The 16,359-nt window shown below is 38.1% G+C and overlaps 1 protein-coding gene across 3 annotated transcripts in view; it reads left to right on the plus strand.

The window, feature by feature from the left end:
• The window catches only part of LOC126506109 (contactin-4), a 997,903-nt gene that overhangs the window by 717,522 nt on the left and 264,022 nt on the right, over positions 1 to 16,359 (plus strand). For all 3 annotated transcript variants that reach the window (XM_050149411.1, XM_050149413.1, XM_050149412.1), the window contains one exon: positions 13,663 to 13,758. In XM_050149411.1, coding sequence (XP_050005368.1) covers positions 13,663 to 13,758 — 96 coding nt within the window. The remainder of the gene's footprint in view (positions 1 to 13,662; positions 13,759 to 16,359) is intronic.

Genomic DNA, 16,359 nt, shown 5'->3' on the forward strand with positions numbered 1-16,359 from the left:
AATTTATGATAATCACTTGTTACTTCTCATAGTCTTGAATCACCTAAAATAACTATATGGAAAAGTATGTCCAGCTTCTTAGGAGCAATGAATTCAAGCATGGCTGGCATGTTTTTATTATGAGTCAACATTCCTTATGTTTTTGTTCCCATGCCCTAAAACTGAGTATGTTATGTGGAAGTTCCTGCTGGCTTTGAAGGCAAAACTTTTCTGCAAAGCTGAAAAAATGACTAGAAAATTTTAATAACTTCTGCCTCTCCTTTTCAGCACTTGTCACCACAGTTTCTTGGGAGGGAAGGGCTACTTTTAAGGACGGAATTTAGAGAAAGTTGTTACGTGAACCCATGTCTTTCTAGTTTTAATAATGAGTAGGAAGCCAGAGCCTACCCCTCCTAGCCGAGACCTCTGATAAACAGCCACTGGGCGCTCAGCAAATTTGACAGGCTTGAATCTCTGAAAAGCTTACAACAGAAAAGTCACAGAATGAACAAGTTTGAGGTGAAGAGATTCATTTCACTTTGAAACAAGGTTTTTCATGAACTGTTGTGTGACAGAAAGATTGGTAGACTCTTGGGTTTTTCATGATCTGTGACTTTTATGTCTCCATTTTTCCTATAGATTACTGAGTTTGTGATAGTCTCACACCCCCCCCCCCCCCCCCCCCCCCCCACCCCCCGTCTCTCTCTGTTGGTTTTTGGAGACAGGGTTTCTTTGTGTAGCCTTGGCTGTCCTGGAATGCTCTCTGTAGACCAGATCAGCCTCACAGAGATCCACATGTCTCTGCCTCCTGAGTGCTGGGATGAAAGATGTGTGTACCACCATCCATTTGTGATAATCTCTTGTTATGTGACTTTCAGTCTTTTCTTCAGAGAATATTCATCCTAGTGTTCTTTTGCTGTATCTGATTTGATTTTAAGGTGGCCCATTTATTAAGAAGGCTGATTATAACTTGCAGATTTTAGTTTTCATTGGATAAAAGCAAAATTATGAAATGAAATATCAAAATGAAGAAATGTGTTTCTTTCTGTGCAGGCTGTAATTATCATAAGTTTATCTACCATAAAATTCTCAAAATACAGTGGCCCTCAACCTTCCTAATTCTGAAATACTTTACTAAAATTCCTCATGCTGTTTTGACCCACAACCATAAATTTTTTGGTACCTCATAACTGTAATTTTGCTACTATTTTATAAATTGTAATATAAATACCTGATGTGCAAAATATTTAATATGTGACCCTCCCAAAGGGGTTGTAACACAAAAGTTGAGAACCACCACATGGACAACAAAACAGATAATTATATGATGTATCACTGACTAGTGTATAAAAACTGTGATCACATTGATCCCTTCAATTTCCAGTCGTGATATCATGTTTTGGTCCCATCAGTTTTCTCTTGAATAGGATGGATGGATGGATGGATGGATGGATGGATGGATGGATGGATGGATGGATGGAATGGAATTTCTTTTGCCAAGCAGTGCTTCTATTTCATGTGCTAAATGTACATCATCCCAGATAGTTCTGTGTCAGATAGTTTTAAACATTGGAAGACTTAGAAAGATTGGATATATGATAATCATGATATTGCTATGCAGAGGTAATCAAGAAAAGATGTGATAGATTAACTGGAGTTAAGATCCACTTAAGGCACATCTAATCTGGATTCTAAGGAATGATAATGTGTCACGAGTGATTGACCTTCAATCTGATAAATCATCTTGGGGAGTTAAGCTGTGTTCTCTTATTATCTCTAGATAATCCCTACTGAGATAGTAGTTCTTTACACTTCAGGATAGAGGTATGGAACAGGACTTAAGATTCTTTCCCGAGAATCTGCTGCTCCCTACCATCTGGCAATTCTCTATGTGGCGTGGAGGAGGAGCTCCAGTACCCAGTAGCTGGGAAAGATGGAGCAGGGTTCCATCTATGAAGCTGAAGTGAAGGTCTCATTGCTGCTGGATAAAGCTTTCCAGGTGCTGCCAACTGGGGGAAGAGTGCCCATACTCCTGTAAGTTACCCCTCACCTAGGCTCTGTAAGGAGACCCAATATATTTATTGATTCCCCACAGTGAACTTTAGCAAAAGCATGCCTTGGTTTGTCATTTGGGACCTTGGAAGGAGGGATTACTCTAGTGTGCTTTCTAATTGGTCTTAAAAATAAAAACATGAAGTCAGATATTAGGGAGTGAAAGTTGAAAGGTCAGGGAAGCAGAGCAGCCAGTCACTATTTCTTAGCTCTATGAAATCCTTAGATCAAATGGGGCATCCTGTTTCTACAAGGGCCCAGACTGAATGCTTTAGCTTCTGTCTCCTCCTACCTTATATTCCTCTCTCAGTCCAGCCATATCCCATTTTGTCTCCACCTTCCTAGTGCCGAGATAAAAGGTTTATGACTCCCAAGTGTTGGGATTAAACTTGTGAGATTCCATTGCCTGGCCTGTATGGCTAACTAGCTAGTGACTAGCCCCACACCATGATCTTCTGGCAGGTTATTTGTTAAAGCACAAACAAATACTACCATGTGTTACCTTGCTTTACATCTCTTCCAGAGAAAGAATTTTAGCAACACCATGATATGCCAAAATTGGAAGACCACTTCAACAAAAGGACTTGGCATACTTAGAGGTTCCAAGATAGAGTCATCCTTAAGGATCTTGAGGAGTAGATAAGAAAACACAATTATTACAGTAAAAAATAACAAAGAGATAAAGTAGTTAAGAGTAAGTTCAGTTTTGTCATTGGGGGCCAGATCCCTAATCACAATGCAGAACATCGTGAAGAGTCCATGTTTTCCATTTAAATTCAAAAGTTCAAATTATTTTCCTGTTTGTCTTGTATTGCATTAGTATGAAACCAAAGACAAGAGACTACCGCTTCCTAACCATTAACACTCCAGAGTCAGGGTGCTCTGCGCACAGAGATGAGTTCCTGTAGAGAAAACTGCTGGTAATAACAGCTTGCATTTTAGGGCACCTGTCTCCAAAGCCGAACAGCATTATTTGTGGTGCCACAGCCCACTAATCATGGTCACCCCATGGGTTAGGTAGGTGCACATTTTTATGGCGCACACAGGGAAGCGCAAGTGTTTTAAATTGAGTTGTTCTTTGACTTCTTAAATAGCACAAAGGTCTAGATAAAATAGAGTATGTCAAAGAGATGAAGGGAAGGAAAGAACTAAAATGAGAATTAAAAATAGCTGCCTGGAAAGTCCTACACTTTCAAAGAAAAGGGCAACAAAGCAAACTTCATTTTCTTCTGAGGCCTAGAAAATAATAGTTGAGGGGTAAGAAAGTGTGAGTGTCACGTGGGCCTATCAAACAATTCAAACCATCAGCTATATGTTTTTAATTCTATTCTTTAACTCCATGTAGAACAGACGCTAAATGTATGGGCTTCTGTGTTGGCAAGGTCTGGATTCTAGTCCATCTCCTCCTTGTTTTCCATCTGTGACCTTGGGTACTGATTTTTCATGTTATTGAGTGGAATGCATAATAGAGCCTTCATAAGAGTGGTTGTGAGAATATGCAGAGACACATGGAACATAAGGTTGTGTATGACCTAGTTAGAATTGGACTCACATTCTTCTGAAAGGGTACTGTTTATGAAAGTGGTTAGATAACCAAAGAAGCCCACAGAAGTCTCCACAGCGAGTAGTATTGACTATGTTACCTTTTAGCGCTTGCTGGAGTTTTGTTTCTGTAAATAAAGACAGAGTAGTAATATGTTTTGAAGAATATTCTATGTTACAAGGAACATATAATCAGGATAGTGTCTTGTTTCACTAAAAGCAAGATTGCTGACCCTGGGCAAATGTGTCTTTGTCCATCTTCACAGGGTTTTCGCCATCTGAATTTCTTTCTTTTTTGGGGGGGGGGGAGGGGTTTGCTTTTTGTTTTTGTTTTTTGTTTGTTTGTTTTGAGACAAGATTTCTTTGTCTCAAAAAAATCTTTGGAGCCTGTCCTGGAACTAGCTCTTGTAGACTAGGCTAGCCTCAAATTCATAGAGAACCACTTGCCTCTGCCTCCCGAGTGCTAGGATTAAAGGCGTGCACCACCACTGCCCGGCTTTCCATCTGAATTCCTTAGTGATGACTCCATTATGAAAATCCCAGCTCTACCTTTCCCTCCCAATGGCTTCATGGATTAAAGTTTCCTTCACTTATTTTATTATTGTTTCTATAGCTATCCAAAAGTCAAATGCTATGTATCTGTAATCTCCTTATGACTTGATAAGTAGTATACACTTGATTGAATTAAGTCACTCATTTTACTATATGTATCATTGATATAAAGATGATCAGAAAAGACATTCGCTTTTCAGTATCAATCACACACAAAGTGTAAAATCTAGATTCCTGTCCAAGATCAAGCCAGTCATATTCCAGCATGGAGAGGTGTTTTTTACTCTTTGACCCTGTGAGGGCTTACCACCCAGCTCCCCAATAAAATACATGGAGACTTATTCTTACTTATGGATGCCTGACCTTAGCTTGGCTTATTTCCATCCACTTTTTGTTGACTTAAATTATTCCATCTACATTTTGCCTCTGAGATTTTACATTTATCTATATACCTTTCTTTTCTTCTTACTCAGTAGTTGGTTGTGTGACTGTGTGGCTGGCTCCTGGTATCCTCCTTTCCTTCTTTTCTTGCTCCTCACTCTTCTTTAAGAACCTAGATTTCGCCTCCTATTTATTCTCTCTGCCCACCAGCCCCACCTATTTCTCTCATTTAGGACACTTCCAAGACCTCAGTTATAGCTGAGATGGTATTGATAGCTGATGGCTTCTAGGGGAGAAAGATCCAGTTCTCTTCTCTTTAAGAGTGTGGCCCCTAGTGGTTTGACAAAGCTTCAATGTGACAGGGATTCACACACCTAGGACCCTTATGTGCAGATCAAATTGAACTTGGTGGGTTACGGGGGTTGGGGGACAGAGAAGACATGTATTTGGGAGTGGGAAGGGAGTTTCTGGGATGAATTTGGGGAGAACTGGAACAAGAAGATGAATATGATAAAATAGTTTGTATGCATGCATGAAATCCTCAAAGAATTAATTAAAATGTTATTATTTAAAGACTAGAAAGATGACTCAGTGATTAAGAACACTGATTGTTCTTCCACAGGTCCTGGATTTAATTCCCAGAACCCACATGGCAGCTACCAACTGTCTGTAACTCCAAGATCTGACGCCCTCACACAGACATGCAGGAGACAAAACACCAATGCTTGTAAAATAAAAGAAAAAAAATAATTATAAAAATGTTATATTTTAGTATATATTAAATAATACATTTAATAATAATTTTATATTTTAAAACATGTGGGTTCCTTAGTTTAGACAGAAAATAAAAGGTAATAAGCTCCAGGCATTTGGAAAAAGTATATACAGAATGGGATTTTCTTTGTTTTGCTTAGTTGTTGGGTTTTTTATTTTATTACTTTAAAAAAAATACCAATCCAAATTCCCACTACCTCTCCTCCTCCCATTCACTCCACACACCCTCCTAACCCTCCCCTTACAATCCTAAGAGAGGGCAAGGCACCCTGACCTGTAGAAAATCCAAGGTCCTCCCTACTACACCTAGATTGAGCATGGTATACATCCAAAGAGAAAAGGATCCCAAAAAGGCAGTACATGCAATAAAGACAAATCCCAATGCCATTTGCCAGTGACCCCTCAATCTGCTTCAACTGTCAACCACATTCAGAGGACTAGTTTGATCCTATGCTCGTTCACTCCCCGTCCAGCTGGAGTTGGTGAGCTCCCATCAGCTGAGGCAAACTGTCTCAGTAGGTGACCCCTCATGGTCTTGACTTCCTTGCTCATATTCTCACTTCTACCGTTGTTCAACTGGAACTTGGGAGCTCAGTCCAATGCTCTGATGTGGGTCTCTGCTTCTGTTTCCATCTGTTGTTAGATGAAGGTTCTATGGTGATATTTAAGATAATCATCAGTCTGACTACAGGGCAACGCCAGTTCAGGCACCCTCTCCTCTACTACTTAGGGTCTTAGCTGGGGTCATCCTTGTGGATTTCCTGGGAATTTTTCTAGAGCCAGGTTTCTTACTAGCCCCATAATGGCTCCCTCAATCAAGATATCCTTTCCTTGCTCTCGTAGCCGTCCTTCCTTCCTCTCGACTATCCCATTTCCTCAAGTTCTCCTCAATGCTACCCTTCTACCCCAACCCCCATGCTCCCAGTTTTGTCAGGCAATCTTGTGGGTTTCCAATTCCCAGGTGGTTCTATATATGTTTTTCTTTGGGTTCAACTTATTACTTAGCTTCTCTAGGATCATGAACTATAGTCTCAATGTCCTTTGTTTATGACTAGTATCCACTTTTGAGTGATTGCATACCATATATTCATTATTTTTGGGTCTGGGTTACGTCATTCAGGATAGTGTTTTCTAATTCCATCCATTTACATGAAAAATTCAAGATGTCATTGTTTCTTACGACTGAGTAGTGCTCTACTGTGTAAATGTGCCACACTTTCTTTATCCATTCTTTAGTTGAGGGGCATCTAGGTTGTTTCCAGGTTCTGGCTATTTCAAATAATGCTGCTATGAACATAGTTGAACAAATGCTTTTGTAGTATGATTGAACATCTTTTGGGTTTGCATTCTCACCAGCAATGGATGAGTGTTCCCCTTTCTTCACATCCTCTCCAGTCTAACCTATCATTGGTGTTTTTGATTGTAGCCATTCTAACAGGTGTAAGATGGTATCTCAGAGTTGTTTTGATTAGTGATTCCCTGATAGTTAAGGAAGTTGACCATGTCCTTAAGTATCTTTTGGCAATTTGAAACTCGTCTGTTGAGAATTCTCTGTTTAGTTCAGTATGCCATTTTAATTGTATTATTTAGAATTTTAATGTCTAATTTCTTGAGTTCTTTACATATTATGGAGATAAGTTTTTTGTCTGATGTGGGGTTGATGAAAATCTTTTCCCATTCAGTAGGCTGCCTTTTTATCTTATTGACTGTGTCCTTTGCTTTACAGAAGTTTCTCAGTTTCAGGAGGTCCCATATATTTATTGTTACTCTTATTGTCTGTGCTACAGGAGTTATATTTAGGAAGTGATCTCCTGTGACCATGCATTGAAGGCTACTTTCCAGTTTCTCTTCTATCAGATCCAATGTGGTCTAATTTATATTGAGGCCTTTAATCCATTTGGACTTGAGTTTTGTGCATGGCGATAGATATGGATCTATTTTCATTCTTCTACAGGTTGACACACAGTTATGCCAGCACCATTTATTGTAGTTGCTTTCTTTTTTTTCCATTGTATAATTTTAGCTTTATCAAAAAACAAGTGTTCACAGGTGTGTGGATTAACATCCAGGACTTCAATTCCATTGGTCAATGTCTCTATTTTTATGCCAATACCAAGCTGTTTTGATTACTGTAGCTCTGTAATAGATCTTGATGTCAGGGATGGCAATGCCTCTGTAAGTTCCTTTATTGTATAGAATTGTTTTGGCTATCCTGGGTTTTTTGTTTTTGTTTTTTCCATATGAAGTTGATTATTGTTCTTTTAAGGTCTGGGAAGAATTGTGTTGTGATTTTGATGGAGATTGCATTGAATCTATAGATTGCTTTTGGTAGGATTGCCATTTTTACTATGTTGATCCTACCAATCCAAGAGCATGGGAGAACTTTCCATTTTCTGGTATCTTCTTCAATTTCTTTCTTCAAAGACTTAAAGTTCTTATTAAAGCTTAATTGTTGATAAAAAATGGCTAACAACCATGGTTGACACAAAACAAGGAGCTCAAAAAAAATTTTTTTGGCTGAACATTGGATAAAACAGATGAAAGTGAATAACATAAAACAATCAGGAGAGATAGCTTAGTGAGTAAGAGTGTGTATTTTCTCCAGAGAGCCTGAGTCCAGTTTCCAGCACCCACAACCTCTTGTAACTCTAGCTCCAGGGGACCCAGCTTCCTCTTCTATGCTCACCAGCCCTCATTTGCACATTCCTCACAGAGACAAACACACACATATAATATAAATAAAAATAATAATATATGATGGGCTGCTGAGAAGCCAAGGACAATGGCAATGAGTTTTGATTCTACTGCAGAGGGAGGGTGAGGGGAGTGGGAGGTGGAGAGTCGGGGGAGGGAGAGGGGAAAAGGGAGCTGGGGAGGAGGTGGAAATTTTTAATAAAAAAAAAGAAAAAGAAACAACCTTGACCACCAAAAAAAAAATAATATAATAAAAAGTAAAATTGTATTTCCTAAAAAAGAAAAAGTAAGATATGGTAACATGAGGGCCTGCTTGCTGTGGGGTTTTCTGCCCCACCTGGTACCCCACAGCCTACAATCCCCAAAGAAAAATCACACAGAGATCTCTCTAAGTTATAAAGCTGATTGGCCCATTAGGTCAGGCTACTTATTAGCTCTTGTGGCTTATATTAAAACATTATTCTAATCTATGTTAGCCATGTGGCTCAGTACCTTTTTCAGTGGGGCAGATCACATCCTGCTGCTTTGGTGGTCTGGGCAGGAGTGGGAAGAATCAACTTCCTTTTTCCCAGAATTTTCCTCTTCTCATTGCATTATTTTTACTTCCTGTCTGGTTTTCCCACCTATACTTCCTGCCTGGTCAATAAGTGTTTATTTAAAACACAATTGACAGAATACAGACAATTCTCCCACACCACTTCCCCCTCTTTAAAAAAAAAAAAAAAAAAAAACGGAAAATATCCATTGTCCATAATTTGGGAATGTGGGCATGGTATTCCAGGCTACTTCCAGCTGGTTTGGGGTGCTGTAGGTGGGTCTTATGTCTATGTGTTTTCATTGGTTAATAAAGAAACTGCCTTGGCCTTTTGATAGGCCAGCTCTTAGGAGGATGGAGTAGACAGAATAGAATTCTGGGAGAAAGAAAGCAGAGTCAGGCAAGACGCCATGATTCTCCCACCCAAGATGGATGCAGGTTAGGATCTTTGCCAGTAAGCCACCACCTCATGGTGCTACACAGATTACTAAATATGGGTTAAAGCAAGATATGAGAATTAGCCAATAAGAGGCTGGAACTAATGGGCCAGGCAGAGTTTACATGAATACAGTTTCTGTGTAAGTATCCTGGGACTAAGCTAGCCATATGGGAGCCAGACGGGATGAAAAGCAGGCCTGCTCACTCCTTCTACAAGATATATGCAGTTCTATCAACATTTTATGAGTATCAGTATACCTGAACTTATTTAAGCTTTGATTTATATTTTTATTTTTAGTGTAAAGAATAAACTCCTAAAACCACATTTAATGACTAAATGTTTATAATATATTTTTATTTCTGATTAAAAGTAGCATAGTAGGGCTGGCAGTGTATATTATTATCTTCAGCACCATATAAAACTATGTGTAATAGCACATGGCCACAGTCTCAACTCTCTGTAAGTAGGAGCAGGAAGATCATAAATTCAAGGTTATCCTCAATTACACAGCAAATCTGAGACCACCCTACATTGTTTGAGATCATGTCTCAAAAAAATCTAAAAATATAAATAATATTTTTTTGATTTCAAAGAGGAGAATTTCCTATTTCATGAATCTATTTTTCATTTTTTATAGTGAAAAGAAACACAGATTCTTTCACATCATAATATTATACAAAGAATTTCTTTCAGGAAATCACCTGGAGCCACCACATTTATAATTGTAAGTCATATGAAGGTTGCAGACTGCAGACTCACAGGGATAAAGTACTGGGTATACTGTAGCAAGTGTCTTTGCTTAACAAAATAGCAAAAAGGATATGTTTAAGTTTTATGAGCATACTGTATCATAGGGTGGGGTGTGGGTGTGTATGTGTGTGTGTATGTGTGTGTATGTTACGTGTTCCAAGAAAACTTTGACACACAAATGTTGATATTACTTTAGGAGAAATTTAAACGCATTTTCTCCCGGTAAGTCACTTTGTGTAGAATTTTGTTTGATGCTCAAAAACCATAATGGTTGTACTAACGCTTATAGACCACTAACTTTGGAGCAGGCAGCAAGTTAAGTGCTTTACACACATCATTTTAATCTTCAGGAATCCCTACATGATAGGAATTATTGACCTGATACTAGAGATGAAGAAATTGAAGTTCAAGGAGATTAAGGAATTCACCCACATCATACAGTGATAGGGTATGAGTGCTGAAAGCGTATAGCTGGCCCTTTGACTCCAAAGCCATTGTGATAAACCACTGAGCAACTCTTCCTCCCTTTGACTCCAAAGCCAGTGTGATAAATCACTGAGCAATTCTTCCTCCTGCTATAAACTCACACTTGGAAATCCAGTCAACCATGCCAGCCTCACTAATGGTTTCTTCATCCTTCCTGAGAGGAAAGAATGTTTTTTAAGATGTGCCTTTTGCAACTCATGAGGGTTCATGAATTCATATTTGTTCTGGATAAAAGCCTCTGCAGTCCCAGCCACCATGAGTATGTGCAGACACACTTAGGGGGCAAATGGAACACATCCAAGATATGGTTGAAAATATGCTGCTTGGTAACAGGGTTTTGGGATTACTCTCTGAAAATGCCTCCTTCTTTTTATAAATGTGGAAATAATCATTATGGAAATCATATTCATAACCACATATTACTTGACCATCTTCCTGGGTTGATATTGATTTTCTTATTGATTGCTTTATTTCAAAACTGGAGGAAGCAATAAGACAGGAGATGGGTGATGGCAGTTTCTTGTGCTGAGGACACATTGTGAGAATTAATAGAATCCAGGTCTATCCAAAGCAAGAAAAAAATATAAATTTGTATTTTAAAACTTAAATAATACCAGAATACATAACTAAAAGTGACTGCATTATGTGCGTAGTTTACTGTGCCATTTTTCATTCTTCATTTTCTCCCTTTCCTCTGTGGACTTATGGCAAACTGTGATGTGTGTTACTATCTCATTAACCTTTCCTGGCCATTTTACAGCTCAACTTTTTATATGCTCCTCTGGGAGGTGCCAGCTTGCAGATAGCTTCAGCCCTTCCTGCCCGTGTGTGCAATGGCTGGTCTCTTAATAGTGGCATAAATAAATTGCTTTTTTTAGTCAATGTCCAAGTAAGCTAGTGTTTTTTTTTTTTAAACCAGCTCTCAGCTTTTAATACATTTCTACACAGGAAATATCTAGATGTATTTCCATCTTGCGCTCTGATTTACTCTGTGCTTGAATTCCAAATGCCTTTCTGTTCTTGGGTTTTTTATTAGTGATTGCATGTTACAATCTTAAGGCCTTTGTGTCCCTTCATTCATCCAGGAATTTAACAGTTAAATCACTCTTGTGGTCTTGATGCGCTAGCTCACTGCAAATACTGTAACACATTTTCTAATTTGGTTAAAAATAAGATATCAATACCATTTTGTACAAGAAAATAAAGGATAAATACTTGGAAGTAAAAAATATGATTTGAAAAATCATCTACCATAAAACTGTTCATCCCTCAGCATGTTATCTCAGAAATTTTTAGGCAAAATGATGACAAATGAAGTCACCACAAAAGTAGAGATAGTTATTTTTAAGATGTTTGCATTGTATATCAATGAGCCATATGTAAAGCTAGAAAAACCTGCTGTTTTAAGAAACTGTGGTGCATCAATATTAATTCTTTGTCATATGCTGTGTCTTATAGTCAACCATTGCTTTAGTAACCAAATGCATGAGTGTAAGGAAGAAGACCTTAATAAAATAGTTTAGGTACTCTCCAATGTGGCAACATTCCTCTTTCTTACAAGTGATTGCTAGTTCCTGTGATTCTTGGTTTTGTTGGTGGTGGTGGTGGTATTGTATGTATGTTTCCCTTCTTTGGGTTTTATTGATGTGAGATTATTTTTCCCAGATCTAGAAAAATCTGTGAGAATAAATGGTTATATGCTTTTTTTGTATCCTACACTTTCCCTAAAAATAACCTGGATGTGAAACATGTCACTTGGTAATTGCCCAGGCTCATGTGGCCCTATCATTCACAAGTTTCATAGTAAGTATAGGCAGTTATGATATTGAGCACATATAATTGTTTTGTACTTGTGGTTCATCTTTCATAAGACAATCTTATCATTGTAAAGCAACTATTAAAATGGCCAAGGAAGAAGTCAGTGTTATTCTACCCCAGTGGGTCCCACCACATGACTTATAACCCCATATAACATAGTTGAGTCAAAAAAAAAATCTGAAATCCAAAATGGCTTTTTATATCAAATGATTCAAACAGTAGGGAAAAATTGAAGAAATAAATGTTTCTGTACTCATTATGAGGAAGATTTGTACTGGGTATGTCAGCTAAAATACTCTGTTGAATGGCATCTGCCAGATTATTATGTGTCTTTTATACCTCTCATTATTTACTTGTAGCTGGTTATTTGTTTCTTCCAGTTGTATTGCTTGGGCTATAAATGCCTTCTCTCTTCTTCTCGTAGAAATAAAAGTTTCTACCCAAAAGAATGATAATCTTTTATCATTATCAAATTATATAGCCCCTTATCAATATTTAAAAACATATAAATTTAAAATAATCTGTTTGTGAATATGACTGTTTATATTGTACTTATATATACATATGTGCATATACATATAACATGTGCATAAAAGAATAGAGTCTGGTAATCCCAGCACTTGGAAGTATGTTATTTAAAAATAGTGTGCTTGAGATTGTGATTTCAGGACTAGTTTGCACTGTATCTATGATCTATATCTCTAAAACTCAGATTGCATATATATATATGTGTGTGTGTATATATGTGTATATATAATATATATTGACATATAAATATATAGAGAAAGTATAGTTGCATAAAATAAGTTTGTGAAAATAGTATTGTATCAGAAATAAGAGTTTTTATCATAATAATGACACTTAACTGCAGGAGGTCAAACACGCTTCAGTTTCTTCACCTAAGTTGTTAATGTCTAGTAGAATTTTCTAGAATGATAGAAGTGTTCTTTATGTGTGCTTTTCAGTATGGTATGTTGTTGTAAGAAAGAGCGGCCGGGCTATGTCCCCAGCATCCGGCCGCCCATATGGCTAGTTTATGCCCGAAATAATTACATGGAAACTGTATTCTTTTAAACACTGCCTGGCCCGTTATTTGTAGCCTCTTACTGGCTAGCTCTTATATATTAATCTAACCCATTTTTAATAATCTGTGTATCCCACGAGGTGGCTTACCAGAGAAGATCTTAACCTGTGTCTCTCTGGAGTGGGAGAATCATGGCGACTCCCTGACTCAGCTTCTTTTTCCCAGCATTCTCTCTGTTTACTCCACCCACCTATGTTCTAACCAATAAAATGGGCCAAGGCAATTTCTTTATTATAATTAACCAATGTCCTTCCTCCATCAGTATGTAATTACTGAGTACTCAAAAAATGACTAGTGTTATCACAGGAACTAAATCACACATTTAATTTTAGATATTCGGAGTCTGAATAGGCACACATGGACAGTACCTGTTTTATTGGACAATCTAGCAATGGAATCTAGGAGTGAGAAACAATATTGCTAAAAGATCATCAGTATCAGCTAAGCAGAATTTCCCTGGTATTGATGCAATCCGGGATACTTTTCAGCTCAACTACCTTATGGAAATAGCAATAGTCTCCCTTGGTATTTTAAGGTTGTAAAGCTTAAATGTGTTTTCCTTCATTTCTCCAACAGATCTTGAAAACTTTAAAACAAGGACAAGAAGCACAGTGTCAGTCCGTCGGGGTCAGGGAATGGTACTCCTGTGTGGCCCGCCGCCCCATTCTGGAGGTACTTACAAATATGTCTATGTGTGCACACTTCACTGGCTGATATTTTTCTTGCAGAATGTTTTCCCTCTTGACACCAGCTGAGGGAACAGTGTCATTTATAGATATTCCCATAGTCCTTCTGTGTATAGTAAGGGATGTTGTGAATGTCTCCCATAATTAGAATAGGAAAATATCAGGTTGTACAAATGTCCTGTCCCACCGTGTGCCTGGTACAATGGAATACACATCTAAGCCAGTCAAAGTCAGAATCCTCTTGCATGGTCAGACAATGTAGCGAAAATATCAGTATCTATTACATCTCTACAGGGTTAAAAGAAAAACATGGCATTTAGTTATTTACCCCTTCTGGATCTGGGAAAGGATCTATAAACCATCCCGATTTTGCTTCTGCCACAAAGTATGTATGTTTTATTTTCAAAAACAACAACCAATTCTCCAGCACACTGGATGCCAGCAGGCTATGAAATGATTCAATTCCATCCTGATGCCACTGCCTAGAGTTAGTATCAGACTCCACAGTAAAAGGCTCAGAACCCAACCCTATGCTACCTCCAGGGTTTGGAACAACTAACTTCCTCATTTCCAGTCTTCTGACTTGCTACTTCTAAATAAGGTTTAATAATTTGTTGTAATATCTAATAGAACTACTGAGAAAGAGTTCACATACTATTTTATTTAATCACATCAAGGGGCAAAAGACACTGAAAAATCAAGTGTGTCAAGCAATAACCTCATGTGACGACCATGGCTGTGTTTATAAAGGAGAATACTAGGAAACACCAAGCAATAGTTGCTGCACATTCAGGGTTAAAAGATATATATTAGAAGTTCACAAAGTATTTTTTGTGTTAGCTCTAGGTGTGTGATTATTTTGCTTGAACATATCCACACACACCATGAATGTACACAATGCCTAAAACAAAAGAGGTTATCAGGTCCCCAAATTGGACTTACAAATTGTTTTGAGCTGTTGTTTTCGTGCTGGGAATTAAATCCAGACACCCTACAAGAGCAGCCAATGCTCTCAACAGCTGAGCATTTTATCCAGCCCCTTAATAAATATTTTCAGTGATGAACTTGATAAACTTGTAGGTTGTAGAGTTGGTTAAGCAGTTCAGATGATCTAGTACCCACAAAGTGGCTTATAGTCCTCTGTAACTCCAGTTCTGTATTATCTGAACCTTCTTTTGGCTTCCTCAGGAACCAGATATTTATGTGTGCACATACACATGTGTAGGTAAAACAGTCATACATGTAAAACTAAAGTAAATAAATAATTTCTCTCCAAGATTAATAATCTCTCTTGTGGGTTGAGATTTTTGCCAGAATCACTGACCCAATAAGTGACATGAAGACTTACTATTAATTAGAAATGATTGACTGGTAGCTTAGACTGGTTACTAACTAGCTTTTAGTTAACCCATATTTTTATCTACTTTCTACCACATGGCAGTACCTTTTTTCAGCAACACAAGTTCATCTTGCTTCTCAGTGCATCTCCTGGTGACTCTGCCCTTCTTTATCCCTGTACTCGTTCTCTCTGTTCAAGTCCCACCTAAGCTCTTCCTTCATAGCTATTGGCCATTAGCTCTTTATTAAAACATTGAGAGCAATGCATCTTCTCAGTGTACAAAAGGCTATTCCACAGCACTCTACTTAGTAAGGTGTTCAGATTTAGATTGGTATCTACTACCACAATTATAGTAGGAAGCTGCTTGTTCATTTCCTGGCCACCCATTCTCCCAAAATAAACACACACAAACTGTATTAATTAATTCAGCGCTTGGCCTATTAGCCCTAACTTCTTTTTGACCAGCTTTTACATCTTAATTTAAACCTTTCCATTATTTTATATTTTACCACGAGGCTCATGACCTACCGACAAGGTTTTGGTGAATCTATCTCTGGTGGCAGCTCCATGGCTTCTCCTTGACTCCAACTTCTTTCTCACAGCATTCAGTTAAGTTTCCCCTGCCTAGCTCTACCCTGCCCTATCAACAGGACAAGGCTGTTTTTTTTTATTCACCAATGGTATTCACAGCATACAGAGGGGAATCCCACATCACCTCTCCTTTTCTGTTTAAATAAAAATGAAGGTTTTTAAAATTGCATATAGCAAAAACAGCTATCAAGCAAGAATTATAGTTATAATATTTATATCTATCTTTTATCATAACTAAGGAAAACTGTAACTATATATTCTTTAACTCCTCAAAGACTGCAGAAGGATACAGTATTACCTAAGTAAACAGGAAGTGCATTTTAAGCAACTTCCAAAACTGTAGAATTGACAGAGACATCTTGCTACCTGGACCATCACCCAAAGCTTTTCTGTAATGTTGGGGCATCCATCTTCAGCCTACAGGCCCATAGTATCCTGCGGAGTTTTCCATTAAACCGGAAATTTCAAAGACAGTTCCACCTATATTGGCAGTTTGTTAGTCACTTTCTTCTGTGTCCTGCAGAATGTCTGGAAATCTCTTTCATATAGCAGGAACCCGAAGGATCATCTCATCTTACCCAAGTTCAGCAGTCATTTCCCTGTGGGTCCTGCATGTCCAGTTCATCAAGTAGTCCAAGAAAGAGCTGTTTCTTGCCC

Source organism: Alexandromys fortis, unplaced genomic scaffold, assembly GCF_014885135.2.
Source record: "Alexandromys fortis isolate MF-2015 unplaced genomic scaffold, M_Fortis_MF-2015_v1.1 scaffold_48, whole genome shotgun sequence".
NCBI lineage: Eukaryota > Metazoa > Chordata > Mammalia > Rodentia > Cricetidae > Alexandromys > Alexandromys fortis.